Here is a 24041-nt window from a genome sequence, read left to right on the forward strand (position 1 = left end):
CAAATGCATATGGATGATCTTCTCAAAAGGATACAGTATGTGTTGATCTCTAGGTTACTTAAATCCCTAATCACAGGTCTTCAGACTACTATACTCAGAGTTTCCTATGTATGTGTACTGTGGAATTGTTTGTTGTATTCTGTATCTCATATCTAGAAGTGTCAGTGTTTAAATCTCTTCACTCACTCAAACACATTAGACTTTGCCAAACATTAATTCCTTTATACATTTTTCATACTTTTCACAGTCTTGTTTCCATACTCTCTGAGGACAGTCACTGCTTATGTACTGTATATGAAATATACTATACAGTATATGTATGTATTTATGTAGAAATGTGTAATTAACACAATATGATCACCGTTGAAGAGATATTTCATAACTTGAATTGCAGTCACTAATGCAATGATGTTCTGTTCTGTTATGATTTTAACAGAAAAGCAGACTTTAAAAAAATGAGAAAGAACAGATTAGGGTGATTTAAATAGGGAATAAGTAGAGAATACAGAAACGTAGTGCTAGAGGCACAGCTTAAATTTAAACTAAAAGTTAACAAATCACCATGTAGAAAATGTTACCCTAAATGGTTTAATATATCATTACTGAAAAAAAAACAAAAAGAAAGAAGATGCTTCATAAAGAATACAAAAAGGACCAAGCACATACACTACACTGAACTCAAAAAAGATATCAGAAGACCCAAGAGAGAGATAGAAAATTGTATAGATATGGGAATACCAAGGGCTTTCTTAAATATTACTATAGCAAAGAAAATATCAGCAAGGAAAGAAGTAATTTTTTTAGAGGTAGAAATAGGTTTATTACAGAAGGCTAACAGTAAATAGCATAACTTTACATTGATTATTTGACACAGGAGTTTACAAAGGAGAAAATTAATAGCATGCCACACAATCATTCACAACTTATTGTCAGTTCAACTACTCCACCTTGCCAGAGGGAGTCTTAAAGGGACTAGGAGAGCTTAAATCAAGTAGAGCAAACATATTTGCCTACTTCAGTTTAAGGAAACAGGAAAGATAAACAGGTGATAATAGGTGAATAAAACGTTTGGATATATCTTCCAGAGTGGAGAATTAACATTGTGGGATTGCACATTTAAATTGGAGCATGTTTAAGTTAGACCACTTAGAATACACTAATTTAGACAATATGCTTCAAAAGTTATTGATGCCTTAGAGGATTTACAAAGGAGAGTAACCAGACATATTCCTGGATTGAAGGGAGTGTTATACCAATACTGACTAAACCAACTGTTTGTAGTTCAAATTGTCAGTTATCTTTTGTTACATCTGTCCATTTTAGAATTTGGGGTGGCAGGAGGATATGAGAGATACACAAAGGGAAGATTTATACATATACAGTAGGCATAGGAAGTGTGTGAGATTTGGATCTCACCTTCCAACCACTGTCTCTTATCAACTATGTGAACTGAGTTGTCTATATTCAATGTTTTTAACATTCACATGCATCTTAGATTGCTGTGTTCATTCATCCATAGTAGACATTTTACCATGTGCATTGTTTATAGTAACAGACTAGTAACTTGTAACCCACACACAACAAATTGTGATCAGAGACCTGTGCATTTGTCTGGGTTTTTTGTGTGACTAGCATTTTAAAATTCACAGTATGTGCACTGTTCTTCTGGTCAAAATGATATGTTTTAAATCAAATGAGCTTCTACAAAGTTGTTAGGGGTGGGTTTGATATACTCAGAGCACATTGATATATAATGAAAGGAAAGGTAGAGAGGCCACCAATTCTCTTTTATCTCTTTTATGAAAGCTCTGGGGAAGAGCTCTTGTTAATGTAAACTGCATAACCTTAAAAAATAGGTGGTTGCATGCTGTCAACAGCTTTTTCCCATGTGGTATGCTACAGTATATTGTATTGTAACTGTATCAAGCCATTATTTTGATTCAAATATTCACCTTATTTTGCATTTCCCATAATGCACCTTGAAGACTGTAGGGATACTCTGCTGTAATAGAATAGCTGATGGGCTATACAATCTGTAGCTTTCACCACAGCCTCAAGGAGAGACATTTCTTTGCCATATTCAGTTACATGAAATTATTGCACCTTCCTTTTACCATCGCTACTGTTCAAACCATCACACAGTGGAAATAAATAAAAGAATACTTGCAAGATAATAGCAAAAAGCAAAGAAGTGATCTACATACATAAATGTGGCAATGCAAAGAAATGCAAATTAAGTAATGACATTTATGTAGAAGCTGATCTGCAGTCAGAAGGACCAGCATCTTGATTTGAAAGATGATATAGTTCAAATACCAGCAGCAGCCCAGAAAGAAATTACTTAATTTTATATGTAGGCACCTTAACTTATATTTATATTTACATTTTATTTCTGAACAACATTAAAAAGCAAAATGTCTCTTCTTGTGGATTTTTTCTCAACAACCAACATGCTGCATTTCTGAATATTATTTTTATCTTCAATTCAAGCAAATTTAATTTGAACCCTTAAATCCAGAGTAACTAATTTCTTGCCAAATAAATAAATAATCCACATTTGGCCTAGTTATACAATGGTGGGAAATTATAAGAACAAAAAAGAGAAAAACAATCAGCCTTGTGCATCATAAAACTATTTTATCTGTTATAAGACTCCCAGTTCCCAGTATTAGAGTTCTAGCATATTTAAAAGGTGTTGTGAGGAACAGACAAAATGTTGGAGCAAGTCCTAATTTTGTAGTGTTCTACACTGTAGTCCTACACTCATAGTGTTGGACAGGGCACCTGAGGCATGGCAATAACTCATAGCACATCACATTCTGTTATGTTAATTTATGTAAATGAATGTTTGTGACGGAGTATAAAGATTTATTCAATATGTAGATTAATTATTCCCTTTTTTGGGGGGGGGGGGGGGCTTTCTGTTTCTCCTTGTTCTCTGTGCAGTGTCTGTCACTTCAGATGCATGTTCAGGGTCACTCTCACACAGTATTCTTAATTCACAACTCTGCTCATAAACCTTTGACATGTCCTCTGCACATATATTACAGGCAGTGATATAGACTAATTAATCACAAGCTATATATTTATTTTATTAAGTATTCATAAATTTGGTTTGGTTTGGAGTGTGAATATCAAGCAAGAGTGCTAAAGGGGTGTTCAATTCACCATAACAGGCTAAATGTACTTTTTTATACATGTCCTACTAAAAGGAGGATAGTTGAGTTAGAATACACCATGAGTATACTTATCATCAGTCTTATGCAAATTGGGAAATGTAAGTCCTGAAACTTTACAGATTTGTTCTCAATGAAGGATTAATAGGTCACTTAGGTCACTTTGCCTGTATTATGCTCTGAGACTCCTACGCCAAATCCAAATCCCATGCTTCTGGGGTGGTCTAGCTGAGGTTGTGCCATGCTTCTTACTTGAATTCCTGCAGACAGTTCTGCTGTTCTGTGTCAAGAGTAATCTGAGGGAAAACCATCTGAAAAGCCTCCCTTGTTTTAGTCGGCAACTGCGTCAGCTGCTGTTCTGCAACATCCTATACAGTGTGAGCAGTATTTAGTTTCTCCATGCACATTTTTAAGCATACAGCAGACCTTCAGCAGACCTTGGTTCCCAAGCTCTTCCCAGAAGGTCATGGTTTTTTTTCTTTTGTTCTTCAGTTTCTTCTTTTAGTTGGAGAATCTGTCTCTCTTTTTCAATTTATTTTGACTGGGACTCTGTAGAATGGATCTTCTTTTTAGAATAATGTTTTCTCTGCAGCCGAGCTGGGCCAGAAGACACTATTCCTGTGCATATCCATCCTCCTGGTAGCCTCTGTGCTGGAAACTCTGGACTGGATCTTGGGTCTTCTTATTGGCCTGGAGGTTAAAATCTGATAATTTGTTAGCTTAATGCTTAGTTTATTTAATTGCTTTTAAGATGTGCGTTCATTTTCAGATTGGTTAAAAGCAGCTGGCTGATCTGTGTGTCACAGGTGGCCATCGTGGACTCCAACCATCTTGTTCACTAGCCATCAGGACTCTTTTCACCTTCAACTCATAACAGGTTTTCAAGTTTTGCACATTGCCAAGTTTCTTTGTGTTTGGTAGTAGACACCTAAAGGAATGTTTTCTTTCACAATACCCAACTGTTCGTTATGCCTGTGCTGTGACTTAGTTGTGTGGTCCTGGCAGCTTGAGCACATGTGATACTGTGAATCGGTGAGCTCAATTTATCCTTCAGCTGGACCTTTGCCACTTCTCCATTTGACTCTTCCTTTTTTCCACTGCAGAATTTTTCACCATAAGCTTTGCTTCCTTGAGTTTAGAGTCCACATTAGGGACATCAGCACCTAGGACATTAACCTACTTCCTCAGCTTTAGAGACTCTTGGAAAGCAAACAGGACATAGCAACCCACTGGAGCCTCAACACTCTCTTCCACCAAATTTCCAGGGAACTTGTCCTGGAAACTGACTAAACTTTGTTTGTTTTCTGATGTTAACTTGCATCTCCACATCCTCATGGTCAGATTCAGATGTGCTGTAGCCATTTCAGTTATTCCTTTGAATTCATACTAAATAAATCCATCAAAATATTTTTTTTTCCAGGATAGAACCATTTATGGACCCTGCTCACTGGTTTGACAACTCCTTGGAACCCTCAGATTCTGGATTTTAAATATAACTTAACAAATTGTCTTCTACCAATTGGCCAGATGTTTGGGGAAGGCAGGTCATTCCCCATTGCCTTCTAGTGAATTAGGTTCAGAGAATTTGATTCAGGACTGTACTATACAAAACTGCCAAGTAATGCAGTGAATCCTTAAAGTACTGCAGCTGCGTTTGGTTATCAGAAAAAAGCGGTACAGTGTCAAATGTTTATTAACCCATTTGTTCTTTTCTGTGCTAATCATACTGTAGACATATTAGAGACAAAGAAATTTCATTAAATCCAATGATAACATGATAACAATGATAACATTGTCGAGACACGATATTGTTGCCATGTTGCTACCACAACTCCAAATGAGATATGTCACAATACTGTATAATGCTTTATGAATTATATATATTTAAATTCCATACAGTATATAGAATTATTAGTAATTGTGTTTAAATGGTAATTAGAAAACTTATTTTTATTTTAGATTTTAATTATCATATATATATTATACAATGGCTTTAAATCATATCTTATTTAAAAGCAAGTAAATGTAAAAAAAAGAGATCAGATTAAAAGCTTCGAATGTTGATTTGAATGTTGTTTTTTTATACTGTAAGTTGAATTGTAGCTGATACAAGTGTTCACTTTGGTGAAGACTGCACTATAATTATATCAATATATTTAAATGTGTAATACTTCAGTTAGCTATAATGTTGAGATATGCACCGCTCCAAACATTTTATTATTTATTATTAGTTTAATGATCACTTGCAGAACAGTGGTATTAACAATGACATCTAAATAAAGGCAGTCTGCAAGAACAGTATTACTGTACTATACTGTAGCTGATGTACTGTATGGATAACTGTGGATATCACTTCACAGAATTCTTTAATGTGTGGAACATTGGGTAATGTAGTTTATTTTTGTCCAAATATTCAGCTCACGCTCCAAATTAAAAACTACATGCTGTACTTGGTGAGGGATGCAATCCTTGTCCTGTTATAAATATACCCTTTAAAATGATTAAAAAAAAATAGTAATTGTTAGTAAATGCAACTCATGAAATCCAAATGAATTATTAATATTTGTCTTTTGTCTTTGTCCCTTCATGTTATAACTAGTACTGAAAATATATACTGTAATAAGAGCTGGGCGGGACCGGCAGGGTCCTCAAGGTGGGGGAAGAGGGGAAGGGGGAATCAAGGGAGATGCTAACGTATTTTTATTTGGTTTCATACAGCAACATCAATAATCTAATCTGTTTTACTTTTTGTTGTGTAACACAAACGTTACAAATCGGTACAGCATTAAATGTTTATTTACCTGATTATGCTATATTTATGTTTTCTAGAGCCGAATCCGCAGGATGTGGAATGATACCGTCAGAAAGCAGTCTGAGTCTTCCTTTATTACAGGCGACATAAACAGCTCAGCATCACTGAACAGAGGTAATAATGGAATTAATCAATGCAACTTTCTCCCTCTCAGGCTATCAATGAAAAAAATCATGTTTCTCCTTTCTACTGTTTAATGAGGATTTAAAGCATTGTCCCTTAAAGTCCACCTTCTAAAAGCTCATTGCAGCACCAGTAGGTTTCTGTTTACTGATGGCAGCAAGTGGCATTCAGATATTCCTTATAAAAAGTATACAAAGCAATGCATGTTAAAAAGATTTTGAAAAACTGTTAAAACTGAAAATGATAGCAAGTGAAAAAGAATGAATGCATTTCAGAAATAAGAATAGAGGTCATTCTTTCAGAAGATTTTGGTCGCATATTATAGCACTGATTTACTGCAAGATATCTGGAAATATACTGTGGCATTTGCAGAAGTGATCCAAATGCCCATTTAATACTAGAAATGAAAAAAATGTTGCTCTATTGTTAACTGTATGGATTTTTGTTTTTACTTTTCCATGACGTTCTGCAAACAGAAGGGCATTTTCCATACCCAAGCATACCAGAAGGTAAAATGATAGCATCTCCTAACACTTTGTTCATTTTATCTATAATAAGTTAAGCCCTTCTTATGAGACTTTTGCAGCAGTGGCCTTTGGCAAAAATATGATTACATGGAACAACAGACGTAATTTTAACAGAGACAGGCATGTATGAAAATAGAAAAGGTCAAGGATGCATATTACTTTAAATTCACCTGCACATGGATAAACCAAGCACTATTACATTATTTGCATTTTAGAGCACCACAGGTTAACACCTTAAAACACAACCACACAAATTTAAGACATAACTGACACAATATGAAGTGTGATTTTATTCCCTTGCACCAATTATCATAAAATGCTGCATTTGTGAAAACATACAATGCACAAAGTTTTTTTCCTTCATAATTTTTTATAACTGCATGTGGTAAGATTTAGTCAGCCAAACTGGCCTTGATAGAAATGTTAAGCTATCAGTCTTACCCAGTAGGTTAGTAGGTTAGGCAAATGGATTTTCAGTCAGAGAAGGTAAGACTGTAATAAACCTGAGGTAATCTTAAAAGCTCTAATATTCCTTTTATGTAATTTTAGAGTTATAAATTGGCTCAAGTACAGTGTGGCCATCATTCAGTGTGGCTTCTGCATGTTTTTAATTAATTGGGTTTTCTTTTAATGATGAATTAAATTTGAATGATTGTACAAGATATCATACTAAGGCACACTTCCTGTGTGTGCTTATTATTTTCCGAGTATTTATAGTTTCTGTTTCTTATTGTGGTAATAAAACTCACCATCTACCTGCCTGTCAGGAGAATTAGCAGTATTATTCTTGAAAGCAGACTCAATGAAAAAGTAAAATTCTATCTGTAATTATTGGTAGTAATTGTAAGTCACAAGAATATCTTTAATAATAAAGTCACTAAGAATAAAAGACAAACTTGCATGATTGGAGATATTAAAATTAAAATGCTAGTAAAAATAAAGCCCTGCTCATTTTATATTTGATTATTTATAAGCGAATGCCTTCCATTTTACATGAGATCTTTAATGAAGATGCAAGTCCCTTGATGGAAGGTTGTGCCCTACACTCCACTCTCTCTAAATCTGCTAGGAGCTGAGATTCACTTAGACACTAATAAGCTGTTATAATGATGGATTGATGTTATACTGAGAAAGTAAGTGTCAAGATCTTAATAATTATGCACTTAGTCAAGCAATCCAAAGTTATCTGTTATAACTACAGTAAGAAAATAGTGTGTAATAAGATTTGTCAGCCACGTGTGTTTTACTGTAATGCTCTCAACCATAACCTAAACTTGATATAACCAATCATGTAGCACTGAAAATTAAAGTACCAAGTGATCTTGTTCAGATTGCACATTATGACACTTTGAAAAGTATGTTAATGACATCATAGCCATACTGAAATATTTTGTGAATTAACATATTTTGTTCTCAGTATTTTTAACATCGATCAATTATTCAAGATACACGTTCAAATATATATATGAATTGAAAACTTATATAAATAGCATTAATGTAGTGAGACTAAATACAGTATAATGTATTTTAAGCTTAATTTAAATGTCTTTCTAGTAGTACAGTATCTGTACTGACTGGTAGATAAAATGTGAAATGTTTAAAATGTGGGCTTCTAACATTTTATGGTGATTCCAAAACCTTTCGGGAGACTATGCACCTTTTATCCACAGCAGTTTTTATTTATCCTTTTGAATATTCTGAGATTAATTATGAATGTGCCTTTGTATTGAAACCACATTCTGGTACTGAAGATTTAGCATTTTTTGAGAAATCTATCTTAAAGCAAACATTTGAACAATGATTTGAGATTTTTAAGAGACTAAAATTAGGCTGCCAACTATGGAAATTTGTGGTTTCCTACTCACATTAAGTGGTGTACTGTATCTTATTCCCGTTAAAGAATGACTAATTTCCCTATTTCTGTATGTCATACATAGTCTGTACATATTGCACACAAAAAATACATATTTTGGAAATAGGATAGAATATTTTGCAAAGATTACAATCATCTAGAAGAAATCACGGCAAAGTAAAGTATCAATGTAAAAGTGGATACACAACTACTGTAATAGACAACAATTATTATGATGACAGTCACTTGAATATATACGGTATTTGCAATTTTCACACCTGACAAATGAAACAAATCAGAATTGGATCTAGATTGTCTCAATAGAATGCAGGGTGATTTCAGAGACTTGCAGTTGTCAGAGATGTACCACTCCTTAAATCGGCAGTAATTCCTCTGTCAGGCACTGTGGCCTTATTATCCACACACAATAGTTTTGTTAGACAGAAAAGGCTAGAAAGGTTCTGCCAATTTTAAATTACAATAAAATTACACAAATCAAAGCATTTACTAGATGGAATTAGTTATTCAATTAACAGTAATTCTTATGAATGTTATTTTTTTATTCTGAGCATTTTTTGTCCTGAACATGTTTTCAAAGTCCTCTAAAAAAAGCCTTTTAGATTAAACACAGAGTAGGAAAAATAATACATTTAAAATGGGAATATTGAGAATTTACAATAAATGATGAGTGCAAGACTCGGAGCCTCGTTTCCAAAAGGTTCTTCTGCAATAAGCTGTACCTTAGCAATAAAAATATGTTTCTGTGAATGTGGCCTGTAATCGGCAAGGAACATATTTAACAACCTAATTTTTAATGCAAGACTATATTCAGGACCATGCAAAATTACTGTTGATTAAAATAAAATAAAAATTAATATTCATGTTTTTGTTGCACATTATGACCCTGAGTGTAATTAAACTGACTAACTCAGCCTGAGTTCAAAAAGAATGTTGTATTCTTCTAATGTCATTCTCACACATTAAATTGCCACTTAATCCCTATTCAGGAATGTTCAACATCCTATTCAAATACAATTTTTTAAAAATAATTTAATTTTAATGAGCAAATCCTTAAGGAGTTTCATAACATATGTTATATGTTATTGCCAAACTACCAAGTATTATAAAATATATACTGTATATTATTTTTCCAAAGATTAGCTCTATTAATTTAATTATTAATTATTAAATGATTAATTTTAATTAGATTGTGCTATTATATAATCATTTTCACAGAATATTTTATATTGAAAACAAAAACATTTCATTTTATCTAATGACGTCCTTTCCAAAATAACTTAATTATTTTATATTTCAAGTATAAAAGGCACTGTTTACCTTCAGTACAGTCATATACATTCACCGTTGTTTAAGGACATGTTTGCTTCACAGAATCTGAACACCAAATAATTAGCAGTCCAGAGAAATTGCCTTTAAAGAGTGTATTCTAGTTTATAATCTCTTATAGTATCCATAATATATAAATCACCACAAATAATAAAGTTTTCAAATGATTTTTTCTGGAATGTCTTCTTAACTTAACTTACTTACCCTTACACTGACAACTATGTTATAAAAAATTACATAGTATTATGAACAGTATAAGCAATGTAAATAGTATGACAGAAATAAATATACAAGGGATCAAATAAATGAACATACATACTGTATACTAGAGTGCACATTTAGAATTCTTTAAAGAAGGTTAATTGATTCTGAAGAGTCATTGAAAATATTTCCACCCATTTAAGAGACATTTATAAATTACTGGTTATAGTGGTAATTTCTAGCATATTTTTAAACAGAATTTTCAAAAACATTTCTAAAGCTTTCAGTGCTTTACAGATAAATCATCACCTACCCACTCAATAAATATGAGTTTCGGTATGATTTGTTTTCTTTTTTTTTTACATTCCAGAACAGGATTTTATATAAATAAAAAAGATGCAGATATGCCTGGCAGCAAGCTGTCTTGTCAGGTTGTCTAGAAGCTAGCTTGAGTTGGGCCCTAATGTTCCTTGTTACTAATCCACATACAAATTCTTTGCATGCTTTAACAGAAGTGACAACAGGGCTGACAACAGGGCCTGGTATTACTGAATATAAACTGGATTGTAAAACTTCATTTTACTTGCATGGATACAAAAAATCAGCAATAAACACACAAAAACTAGCACTTCTGCAATGACTCATATACATATACAGTATTTTGCAGTAAACAGTGAGGTTGAAATTTGAAAGCTTTTCTTCGCTTGCTGCTAGTCAATGATCTGTTTGAGAAACAGCTCAGTCATAAGGTTCACGTTAACAGCCACCTCTACTGTTGCTCCTTCAGAATTGTTTGCTTTTTAGTTCATTCAGGTGAAATGACTATTTGAAAGCATGGGGAGACAATATATGAGAATAGAAAATAAACTCTGGAATGTAGGAAGGTTTGAATGTAACTTATTAAAAAACTTTTTTAAATTTCCCAGATATCATTCACAGAAAAGGTGTAGGTTTGCCTACTGTTGTGTGTCATTGGTCTATTATGCCTATGCGTGGTCTGTACACTGTTGCATTCAGCCAGCATTTGTTACATGTCTAAATGTGAAGGCTTTGAGGAAAGCATCTCTACTGTTTTTGTGCTTTTTTCTAAAAAGTCATTGAAATTGTTCTGCTTTTGTCCATATAGTCTATATAGACTGTAGTCATGTATTAGTCTATTGTCAATCGATCAAGCTTGCTGCTGCTATACCCGAAGAAAAGAAAGAATATGACTTGTCATTTTAAATTCTTTTCTTTAACCGCATTTGCCTGATTGACTCTTTTTCTTTCTTTGTCTTTATCTGGCTGCTCCAGGAGCCATGGCTAACCATCTTATAACTAATGCTCTTCTCCGTCCTCATGGCACTAACAATCCTTATAACACATTGCTTGGGGAATCGGCGGTCTATAACAACCCTTCTGTGAGCATGTACAACACACAAGGTGTGCTAGACTTTTTCTTAATAATGTTGATAGTTGTAGTTGATTTGGCTAATATGGGCTCTGATTCCAAAACTCATGCAGCTGCTTCTCATTTAGGCTTATTATATGGTATATCATGGGTTTCAGTGGAGGGTTTAGGCTACATATGACCTTCATTATTGCAATCAGTGCAGTAGGGTCTTGAAATACCTTATTGATTATGTATATTTAGCATTTAGTTAAACATATCTCACAGCCTATTTGGCAAGAAATGAAAAAATTTATTTTCTTTCCATTGGGAACCAGATATACCTGCCTTTACCTGTTGATATTTTGCTACACGTTTCTGTCTCTAAAGCTTGTGTTGCATGATTTATGTATATGTATGTATGTTCTTAGTATTCATTACATCACGGAAATTTTAATACTTCATGGTAAGTTATTCCAAAATCGCTTTTAACATAACTTATGTATTTTTTCAGTGAACTAGTTTAATCCAATTTAATTATTATAGTCATTTTAAGTATGAGATATTTTAATCTTAATACTGTTAGTTATCAGGTACTATATGGTAAAATATTTTCATGCTGCAAGTGTATTTAAGTTTAGATACACTATATGAGGATGGTTAGCAAAGCTATAGATAAAATGGGGATTATGCATACTTGCTTGGGGACTGTCAAAATGTTTAATGGTACTTCTTCTTCTTACATCTGCAGCCATTAACATCATAAATAATCTTACCAGGACATTTTGGTATCAACAATTAAAAAATAATTAACATCTTGATCGTGTGAAACACTAGATTGCATTTATTTACCTCCACCACAAATTATGGATGCCACAGCACTGATTAATATTACAGATTAAAAGATTTATGTAAGTGATACCACTTAATGATGATACCACTGATAAAGTAATACAACTATAGCAGGGTAAAGCAATTTTGGTAATCTGCAAACAGACATGGACTAATCTGGATTACGTCACATGAGTAAAATTGTAAAGCCTGCTAGAACTATCAGACTATCAAACTTCAGTTAAATTTACAACTCACACTTCTGCACAGTCATAAATCTAGCATTAAAATAAGACTTTCAGTTGATGGGTATGATTTACAAAAAAAAAGGCTTCTGCTCACAAAATTGTATTTACTCCATTTTAATGTTTATTTCTACTATAAATTTACCAAACCATGATTTATCACACAAAGGTGTGTCTGAACTTGAACATCTGTATTAAAGGAGGAAAGCAGTAGAACTGCAATTGAATGTATGGAAAGCAAAATAGTTTTGAAAGTATATAAGTAAGCATTGGATCTGATCTAATGATTCTTCAGCATAAAACCAAACATCAAGAGCACTCCATCTCCTCAACAATATACTGTAAAAATGTAAAACAGCAGAAACATGTGGCAAGGTTAATAAATGTAGTATTGTGGGCCAGAATGCTTAGACAAGTCAAGCTGCTCACTTTAGAATGTGACACTAGGTTAAGCAATAACCATAATGCCCTTTAAATGGCAATTACAATTGTGTTTAGTAGCTTAGTACTTGTGTTAATATTTATCAGATAAAAAATGAAAAGATATAAACCTAATTATAGACTGTTACAAAGTGCCTTAGGACATAACCTCCTTTTCAGATTACAAGTAATCTTTCTTGAATTTTGAAGATTCAGTTCCTAGAGACCCGCTTAAAGAACTTACTCACTAATATTGAAAAATTGTAAAATCATGTAACCATAAAAATCAAAGATAGCAAGCAGTCAAATATTAACGGATTTATTAAAAATTCTAAAACATATCTCAGGTTGCCGAACAGTTATTTTTGGATTCATCCAAGTTTATTTGTATACAGAAATCCCTCCACCTCAAACATGAAATGATAACTTCCCACACAGGTCAGCTTTCTGCCATATAGATGCAGAAAGGAAGATTTTCAAACTACTTCTGAGGTCACTGAGAAACTGTAAAAAGAAATGCAGCAATGAAACTTGAATCAGTATAATTTTTTATCCAGTACAATAAGATTTGCATTAGCACTTGTCCTGCAATGCAGATTTCATAATTCATATGTTTTTTTAAAAAATATGCGAAAAAGACTGCTGCAATGTTTAATACATTGTAATCACAGAATTGAACGCTAATTCTTGTGTTAACAAAAAATTAGACATCTTGCTGCATTACTTAATGTATTTTAAAATGGAAACAACTGAATAACCAGTTAACTGAATAATTGTATATAAGTTTTCTTAGAGTTACAGGAATATATTTTCAGTTAACTGGTGTAACGTTTTATCAGAAATCAGATGAAGCCTACAAAAATTACATCCATCTATTTTGTTTTGTTTTTTATAAGCTTGCATGCTAGAGGCAGATCCTTGCCGCAGTGCCACATATCTGGTTTTCAGTAAAACTAATGGAATAGAAAGGAAAAACAACTTCACTGATGTAAAGGAGGGGATTCAAAGTGTAAATACTGGGTGAGTGACACTGTAGAGATGGCTTGCTTTTAACACTGTGCTCCATAGAGAAAATAAAGATAACCTTCACTCCTCACACTGTGATTCACACTGGTTAAATAAAAAAAGTCAACATGAGAGAGCAACAAGTTGCCATTACTTTTACATACAAATGGGTACATCATATCTTATGCGGAAATGCTTCCATACTTTGTAAAAATCTTTTGACCATTCAACTGAAAAAATATTATGAAATACCTTTTGGTTTTTAGTGAGTCGTTAAGCATTTTTCTTGAAAATACAGTCATCACAATGTTACTGAGACAGATCACTAAAATGCTTCATCACCTGTTCTGTTTTGCATTAGCTTTTTTTTTCAAAGGATTATTATGGAATGGTACTCACTCAAGCACTCAAAATTAGAGCAGAAATAATATGTTGTCTTCTGAATTGCTGAAGACTGTATTTCCAAGACAGATGTGTTCCAGACAGACTTCACCAATGGAACATACCATTTTTCAAATGCAACATGGAAAATATATACAATGCATATACTGTATACTGTATATATTTTCCTCCAAATATATTCTTGATAAAGTTGATTTACAAAGAAAATGTAAGTGCTGTATACATTAAGTATTTTTGACAAAACAAATATATATTGTGTTGTGCATTTCATTTTGATAGTGCACCTGTCACATTTATCAATCTTAATGACAAATATTTCTAAATTAAACATGATCAGATTTATTCACATCCCAAGATTCACTATTTTTTCATCTTTTTGTTTAACTAATCTTGAGAGGGTGCTGCTTATGTTTATGGGGTCTTCTGAGTTCCCTTCTTGGATTTTAATCTTCCTGGGAAATCCATTGTCAAACAGGATTTTTTGGTTAAAATCATCTTAAACATTGAACTCCATACTGTATATCCCTCAGTGCTAACAAGAACCCAAAACACATAATTATAAGTAGTAATAGTATCTGTGTTGTTATTGTTAATTAACAGCCTTGACTTACAATGAATTACAAAATAGAAAATCTCCAGAAACACTGATTATGTTATAGTGAAGTTCTCTAATGTGTAATCAAATATACAGATTTGAGAATAATAGCTAGAATGCCCTTTTCAATACCCTGTTGTAGTGATGTTGCAACATAAATTATATATTTACAGTGATTATATATATAGTGCCGTGAAAAAGTATTTGTTGATTTCCTCTATTATGGCAATTTTTTTAAACTGAATGTTTTCAGGTCTTCAACCAAAATCTAATATTAGATAAAAAGGAACCTGAGTGAACAAATAACACATTTTTTTGCTTATTTAATGTATTTAATGAACAAAGTTATCCAACACCAACTGGCACTGTGTAAAAAAGAAATTGCCCCCTAGTTAAATCAACCCAATTAAAAGGATAATTTAGAGTCAGCTGATTGAATACAGCCAGCCCTGCCCAATATGAACCTCACTTATTTTGACCCTTGCCATCAGAGTCAAGTTGCCAGCACAAAGATTCAACAAGCACATTCTGCCACTATCAAAGTAAAGTGATCATAAAAAAAGTTGATGATATCTATCAGTCTCGAAAATGTTACAAAGCAATTTAGGCTCTGGAACTCCACTGAACCACAGTGAGAGACATAATCTCCAATGGAGAACACTTAAAACAGTAGTGAATCTGCCCAGGAGTGGTCGGCCTGCCAAAATTTATCCAAGGGCACAGCGTCAGATCATCCAGGAAGTCACAAAGGATCCTAAAAAAACATCCAAAGAACTGCAGGCTTCTCTTGCCTCACTTAAGGTCAGTGTTCATGACTCCACAATCAGAAAGAGACTGGGCAAAAATGGTCTTCATGGGAAAGTAGCAGGAAGAACATAAATGCTCATCTCATTTGTGAAGTAGCACCTGGATGATTCCCAAGACTTTTGGGAAAATATTCTATGGACAGATGAGTCAAAAGTGAAACTTTTTGGATGACATGGGTCCCATTATGTCTGGCATAAAGCATACACTGCATTGCACAGTATGACCATCATAAAAACAGTCAAACATGGTGGTGGTAGTGTGATGATGTGGGGATGCTTTGCTGCTACAGGAGCCATGAATTCTTCCCTGTATCATAAAATTCTTGAGGAGAATGTCCAGTCATCCATCCGTGAGCTGAAGCTGAAGAGTAGTTGGGTAATGCAGGAAGAAAGTGATCCAAAACACAAAAGCAAGTCCACATCAGAATGGCTGAAAAGAAGCAGAATTTAAGTTATGGAGTGGTCTAGTCAAAGTCCAGACCTAGTGAATCTCCAATAGAGATGCTGTGGCAGGACCTGAAACGAGCAGTTCATGCTTGAAAACCTACCAATGTGTCTGAATTAAAGCAGTTCTGCAAGAAGAGTGGGCTAAAATTCCTCCACAGCAATGTAAAAGAATTATAGGAAGCATTTGGTTGCAGTCATTGCAGCTAAAGGTAGCGCAACCAGTTATCACTTTTTCACACAGGGGATATGGGTGTTGGATAACTTTGTTTATTAAATAAATGAAATAATAATAATAAAGTGATATTTGTTTACTCAGGTTCCCATTATCTAATACTAGACTTTGTCTAAAGTTCTGAAAACATCCAGTGTAAAAATATGCAATAATAGAGGAAGTCAGGAAGGGGGCCAATACCTTTTCACGATAATATGTATAGTAACATTATATTAGATGCAATAAATGTCTAGTGCAGGATTTTAACAATATAGCTTTCATTCCTCAAGGTTCTTAATTAAAATAGTTAATAAATATAATTCATCATAACAACTACAGAACAAGCAACATATTTTTCTACAGATTCTAAATAACAACTATTGAGTTGCCTAGGTATTTTGACACATTTTTGCTAATATGAAAATTGTAGTATTCAGGTCTTGAAACTGATTGAGCATGATAGATGTGTCAAAATCAACACAGGGAAACAGAAGAAGAATGCTGCATGTCATAGTTGCCCTGTTCAGGTGTATATTGTGCCCAGTCCTATACTTCGTCTTTTTTCTTATCAATACCATCTCTTTTAATCTGTAACTCCTATTTGCAACTTTTTTTCTGGCTCACAACAAAAATACTGTTTTATTTTTTAAATGAAATGTACAAAAAGATCATTTCAGACTGTTTATATAGATGTGTTCATTAATTACAATATCACCTTATCTCCAAAAAAGACGACAGTTAACACTAAAGGAAAATCGTATGCAAACAAGATTGAATGTAAACCTTGAACTTCTTGATGATGGGCAGTAAAAAACATTATCGTCTCCATACCTGCGAAAGCCATAACTATGTATAAACATGGAATAGACTTCATTTCGGTTGGATGATAACTCCTTTTACATTTAAAGTGAATTCTAGAAGTGCTTGGCAACTGACTGAGGATTTGCAGAATGAATGACCAAAAAGCATCATAGGAATACCATACATTTTTTTTTACATTTACAGGGGTGTAAATAAATTTAAACACTGCATATTTCACAATTAATATAATTTTTATTTAGTTTTATATGATGCTAATATGTATGTTACTCCTTTTTAGCAATTAAAACTGTTGGAAAATTTTGATGTGAACTTGCATTTTCTTTACTAAATCATTTTTAATAACACTTTATCAAGGATATGAATACATTTGGAGATAACTTTATAAAGTTAAGTTCTAAGATGTTTATTTTCAAAATGCTTTTCAAACAATTTATGTATTAGTTAATTGAACAGTAGTCCACATTTTCACATTTCCTGACCTTCAATTGGATAAATTTTCAGCTTAAAAGATTTAATTATCTAAGTAAAACAAACACATACTTAGGTGATATCTACCTGACCTGAATAAATAAGCTCTTTCTATTGTCTATAAAAAGAACATACACTACACAACAGATTACATTTCCGTATATATTTCTGTGAATTAACTGCAGCCATCTCTCAGAAAAATATGTATACACATGGGTGAGAACCAGCCTGAAATAGAGCTTAATTGGTCGTTATCAATGATTTGAATGAATGACAGGAAGTACATACAATTTGACTGATAATTTGAGTAGTGATCTTTTTGCATCACAATGAATATAGTCATCACTTAAAATAGCCCTAAAAATGAGTACAAATCTAATAATTTTATATAGATTTACTTCTTCATTGTAATGGTACATTCAGATCATCTGATAAGAACCTACAATAGTATGTACAGTAGGTACTGTATAATGGTAACTTTCTCATCTCTTTAGTCTGGTTGAGGGTGCTTTGGTGGAGGGTGTTTCTGTAACAGTGCTGTAATGTATTAATTCTTATGAATTAATCCTGATGAATAAATTGATCTATTTTCTTCTGAATTAATCAATTTCCTTGTTTATTTTTCTCCTCAACGTCTCAACCTTTTTTATTATTCTTAAAATGTATCCATCTGATAAATTCAAGTTATTATTACTGTGTTACTAGAAGCATTGGGACAACAAAAGATAGATGTTCAGAAACGAGTTATATATGTATTTTGTGTTATAGAAAAAACTTTTTGTGTTATTATGAAGTGGCAACAGTGTCATTCCTTGCTCAGTGCTGTTTCTTGTGCAGAAAAAATTGTGGCATATGTGTTTTCTTTCTGACTCATTAGTTCTTCTCAGTAAACTTTGTGTAGGTACTGAGATCTGTACTTCTCCTTTAACTGGTTTTTCCTTCCCTAGTTTATAATGTGGTCCATTATCTCATTGGTAGATGAACAAGCCATCACCATGCTGGCTGAAACCTTACACAGTGTCTACAGATACACTTTGTGAGAACAGTAACCCGAGTCCAGATAATGAGAAACACTAGCATCGTCACAGGAACCAAACCTGCACTGTAATGTCAGGACAATGTACTGCATTCTGTTGGAGCACTTATCTGAGCTGATGCCATACTAAGACTCTGCCATCAGGTACAAAGTGTAGCAGGATTCGGAATTCCTCAGGATGGATCTCCACTGATCTGTAATCCAGTTTTAGTGACCTTGGGGCCTCTGTAGTGATTTCTTGCGGTAACACAAGATCAATAATGCCGTTACAGATGGCTGCCCTGCCAACAAAATTCTTATGTAGGCAGTTTTCTACTTTGGCAAACCTGCAGACACACATGTGTGGACATGGTCTTTGGTATAATCCATTACTGGCATAGCTGGACTTGTCCCAATTCTTGTGGTAATATGGTATAAATACTCAATACTGTGTGCATTCAAGAGCAATGCAGGTTTATTTATTTAGGTAGATTGTGACATAATCATACATGGAAGACAGGTTCAAGCAAATAAAGCATCACCCAAACACTTAAAGTGGATCATTACTTTTTCTATTTACACAGTTTACAAAAAAAACAAGTTTCAAAAGATAATTGTAGCGTACATTTTGTAGTGTGAATTATATTGCATTAATTTATTGTACAGTATGTTTTTTAGACACTTATTACAAGGAGCAGGGATGACCTTTGCACTTCTCTGTTCTACACATCATCAGTTTGCTTTTATTCATGTTTCCTCTATTTGTCACTGTAAGCTTACTTGTGTTTTTCTTTCCTTTCCTTCATGCTGTCGTTTAGAGCCCTACAGAGAGACAAGTATGGGAGTAAAACTAAACATTGCATATCAAATGTAATTGACCTCAGTTTACTTTCTTTTCACTCTATGCTGATAAAGGGGAGAATAAACGAGTCATTTTCTAAACTATTGTTCTTTCTCAATTACAGATTTAATAATTGTCTGACACCAAATTCTAATTTGAGTATTGAAGTTGTTGTCTTGCTATATATAATTACAATCTTTTGAAATGCTGCCTTTCTCTACCATTTTTCTACAAAAGCACAATGTTATTGAATTGTAAAATATGAATCTTTTCTATAAAGCTAATGAGACGTGTAGCACTGAATCCATATAGCTTATGAAATTCATCAGCCAAAGCTACGATTAACATGATATCATTGGCATAGCATCATGATTGCTGTATTACATTTTGCAATTACAAACCTCAATGCAAGATAAATCTGTGGCCTGTGTTTGATTGTTATCTGAAAAAAAAAACTAACATCTGGGCCAATCAAGTTGAATTTGTTAAAAATAAACAAGTGTGTTATTAATTACAAATAATGTGAATTGCTTCATTCTCAGGACATTTGAATTTCTAATCACATTAAAATGTGAAATTAATTGTTTGGTTTAGATTTGGTTTTTGTGTATTTGTTTAAAACAAACAAAAGGACCTTGTATAAAATATACTTTACTTTTTTCCTTAACAGGAAACAACGGATTTAAGTTTGCATTGATGTAAAAGTAAACAGAAAGTATTCCATCTGAAGTTTCTAATTATGGTTCCACACTTTCTCTGCATGGGAGAGAACAGAAAGTCCTACTGAAAGTTTTTAAAGATAAAATAATTACCATGTGAACAAAGGCCCGTATTTATCACTGCAAAGAAAAATGTTCTAGTGATGCTACCAAAAGCACTAAAATATGTTGGGTTTTTTTTTTTTCAAATTTTATTTACTAGGGATTTTTCTTTCACAAATTGTATTTAAACTATATATGAAATTAAAAGCTTTGTTAAATAAGGGCCAAACTAACTTGGATTCAGACAAAAATATATTTCACATTGAAACTAAGCAATAGCATGGTCATTTACTCTTTGTTTATAAATGTGACGAAAATGTTTTTTTGCTGTGGTATTTTTATGTCCTGTCTATTGTGTTTCGTTGTGAGTTTAAACATCTGGTATAGATGTGAATACTGTGGCATTTATTTTTGGACAGTATGAATCACCCTCTGATATACAATTTACAAATAAAATCGGGAAAAAAACCGGAAATGTTTACAATTTCCTGTCCTCATAATACATTCAATAAGTATAATATTACAGTATCTGTCAACTATATTTTTGATCAGGAACCTAAGGTAAGGCTATCATAGTATTTACTTTTCATTTGGTATTTTGACACCCTCTAAACCTAAATGTCTGTTCAAGGTATTTTGCAGACCAGCTATAAATTAAACTATGTCTAATTTATGTAATGGTCTTAATCAGTTTCTCCATTTGATCTGAGTTGTCCACATAGTGTATAGGACCCTAACATTAGATTTTTTGAAGAAAATGTCATCTCAAAGACACACAAATTTAATTAAATGTATGTCGGTCCAAATTCTTAAAGTGTTTTCATTGAAGAATAAAGGAGATGATTGATCACACCGTGCTGTAAAAAGAAAGATGCTTTACAATTAGAATAAATTTAACAAATGCTACAATGGTCCAGTGGGTAATGATGGTGTTATGAAACCAAATGAGAAGGACATGTGCCAAAAAACAATGGACATCGTTCCTAACCTCCAAGCTGTTTTAAAATATTTGTTCCTAAAAGTTTATAAACATAAAATTTCTTTAGGTATGAATTATTTATCTATTTTGCATGAACATGTGATTGTTGTAGTGTTATGGTTTTTAAATTCTTTATTCATTCATTAACCAAAACAATGGAATATATATGTACAGTATTCATAAATACAACACATTAGGTAGACTGTGAGTATATTTTAAAATGTAAAAAAGAAAATGAGTTCTCAAACAGTTTAGGATATAGTTATTGCTGTTAAATGTCCTGGTATTCAAAGTTCTTCATTTAAAATAGCAATGTTTCCTGTCTTTCAGAGGGAATTCTGAACAATGCCAGGGATACAAGTGTCATGGATACTCTACCACTGAATGGTAACCATGGCAACAGCTATAGCATTGCCAGTGGTGAATACATGAGTGACTGTGTTCAAATCATAGACCGTGGCTACAACCACAATGAGACAGCACTAGAAAAAAAGATTCTCAAGGAACTCACATCCAACTATATCCCTTCCTACCTGAACAACCATGAGCGTTCCAATGAACAGAACAGAAACCTTATGAACAAGCTGGTGAACAATGTCAGCAACAGCAACAAAGATGATGCCATTGTTTTGGATGATGCATCTTCTTTCAACCATGAAGAGAGCTTGGGCCTGGAGCTCATCCGAGAAGAGTCCAATGCTCCTTTACTTCCACAAAGGGCTCAATCCACTGAAAACCACCAACCCCACCACTTTACCAGGAGACGAATCCCACAGGAAAACAGTGAGAGTTTTTTCCCTTTGCTAACCAACGAGCATACTGAAGAAACACAGTCACCTCACAGAGATTCCCTTTACACCAGCATGCCTGTGCTTACTGGCATGCCTGTCACAGAAACCAATGGCACTAAGACCCAGAGCGAGCCTCCAACAAGTAAAAGTAGTGACGTGGATGACGTTTATTATAAAAGTATGCCGAACCTGGGCTCACGAAACCATGTCCATCAACTACATACTTACTACCAGCTGGGCCGGGGCAGCAGTGATGGATTTATAGTTCCTCCCAATAAAGAAGATGCATCTCCTGACGAAGCAAATCAGGAACCTTCCCACTTGGTCACTAGCCTATAGATGACAGTTATTTCCCATGGTTTCTTGTTCTGATCAACTGTAAGCAGTGGTAAACATTTTTCTCTGTGTTCTTAAAATGTTGATGCCATTCGAGAACTGAAAAGGATAACAGACTTATAGGATGGCTGAGGACATTCCTGCATATCTCAGTTAAGAAGAAAAAAGTTCCTTGAATGGATTCGTGGTGTTCAAGGGGTTAACCATCATTCTTAGGATCTCATCTGTAATGCTTACTAGCATTTTGACATCCCAATGGAATTACAAACAAGGCCCAAAACTGTCTGCCATTAGTTAAGTGTTTAAAACAAAAACTATTTTAGTATACTTCTGTATCCATACTGGCTTTTTTTAAATTTCTTCCTATCTGGTGAATTACAGCGCATTTTGCTGTGAAGATCCTGTGAGTTAGAAACAACAATGTTTTTGAACAAAACCATGAGGGGACTCTTTAACATAATACAGTATGCTAGAGAGAGAGCATATTTTATGTTTTTGCTGTAATAATTCCAGTTATTAAGAAAAAAGAAAAAAAAAACTAATGACAAAGAATTCTAAGAAATTTATATGTAAATGTACAGATACTAGCATTGCACATAATAGTATGCTTTTTCTGTTCCTCCAAATCCTTTGTCTCTGTAAATGTAGTGATTATAGCATTTTCTTTCTGTTGTGCTGGTCTTGCGGGTTTATTCTACCAGTAGGAGCGAAAATGTTTTATTCTTTCGTTCTCATTTTTCCTATAAACTGCATATTCACTGAGCAAAACACTTAATGAAGATCATTTTCTAGCAATCACTTTGGTTTTCAGAACCATTTTTAGTTTAATTTTCTTAACTGTCTCGAATTTTTTAATCAAATTATGTTCACCCACAGTGGAAGTAATGGCAAACCATTTCGAAAATTAAGCTGAAAGCTATCTTAAAAAGTACTATAGAATTAATTGAGCAGCAATCAGTCTTTCAATGGGCTTGTACTCCATGACATTAAGAGGTCTTCATTTAAAAAGGCAGGGCCTGTGCATGTCAGGAAGAAAACAGACATTCTACTGATAAGCATTAGGCACTTGTACAAAGATGGAAATGTTTTACTTATTAAAAATGAGCTTTCTGGAGAGAGTAAACTGAAACCGTCTGATCTTTTGTTTTTTTTTTTCCTAACAGGAAAGTTATTTATTTATTTGATAAAACATATATATATAAAATTTAAAAAATAACGTTGAATTTCAGGTGGTAACAGATTTAGCAGCACAGGTTATAGATTTTTTTATTATGATTATGGCTATTATTTATTCATTTTGTATGGTTTCTGAGTTGAATGACCTCATAACTAATATTTGTTGTAAAAGTGAAACTTGTTTGCCAGCAAATAAATGACTGATTAAGATTTACAACATACCAATTATAAGGGTTTGCGTTTTTCTGTGGTATTCATCGTGTGTGGTATTCAGCTATGTGTAGTTGCTCTCAAAATGGCTATTTCCTGAAAGGTGCATCAGTAATTTCAGCTTTTTGTGCCAACAGATGAAAGACAACTTGCATTATGGACTAAAGTCACATATAAAAATAAACCTTCATATTTGTAACATTTCAATATGCAGTTCTCAGTTTTGTAGTTTGGATATATTAATCTCCTCTTTCTCTGGCACTGAATTATGTA

The 24041-nt window shown here is 33.4% G+C and overlaps 1 protein-coding gene across 29 annotated transcripts in view; it reads left to right on the top strand.

Annotated features, from left to right (window-relative positions):
• adgrl3.1 (adhesion G protein-coupled receptor L3.1) overlaps nt 1-23779 on the top strand; it is a 338051-nt gene extending 314272 nt beyond the window's left edge. For 6 of the 29 annotated variants that reach the window (XM_088611524.1, XM_088612234.1, XM_088612060.1 and 3 more), the window contains 5 exons: nt 6006-6102; nt 6588-6620; nt 11332-11460; nt 19493-19510; nt 21586-23779. In XM_088611524.1, the coding sequence (XP_088467650.1) occupies nt 6006-6102; nt 6588-6620; nt 11332-11460; nt 19493-19510; nt 21586-22385 (1077 nt within the window). In that variant the 3' untranslated portion in view covers nt 22386-23779. Of the gene's footprint in view, nt 1-6005; nt 6103-6587; nt 6621-11331; nt 11461-13799; nt 13924-19492; nt 19545-21585 lie in introns of all 29 variants that reach the window. The other 23 variants (XM_088611971.1, XM_088612320.1, XM_088613708.1 and 20 more) reach the window with 16 other exon arrangements.
• Nucleotides 23780-24041: the final 262 nt, after the last annotated feature.

The sequence above is a fragment of the Lepisosteus platostomus genome, chromosome 1 (genome assembly GCF_059453375.1).
Source record: "Lepisosteus platostomus isolate fLepPlt1 chromosome 1, fLepPlt1.hap1, whole genome shotgun sequence".
Taxonomy (NCBI): Eukaryota; Metazoa; Chordata; class Actinopteri; order Semionotiformes; family Lepisosteidae; genus Lepisosteus; species Lepisosteus platostomus.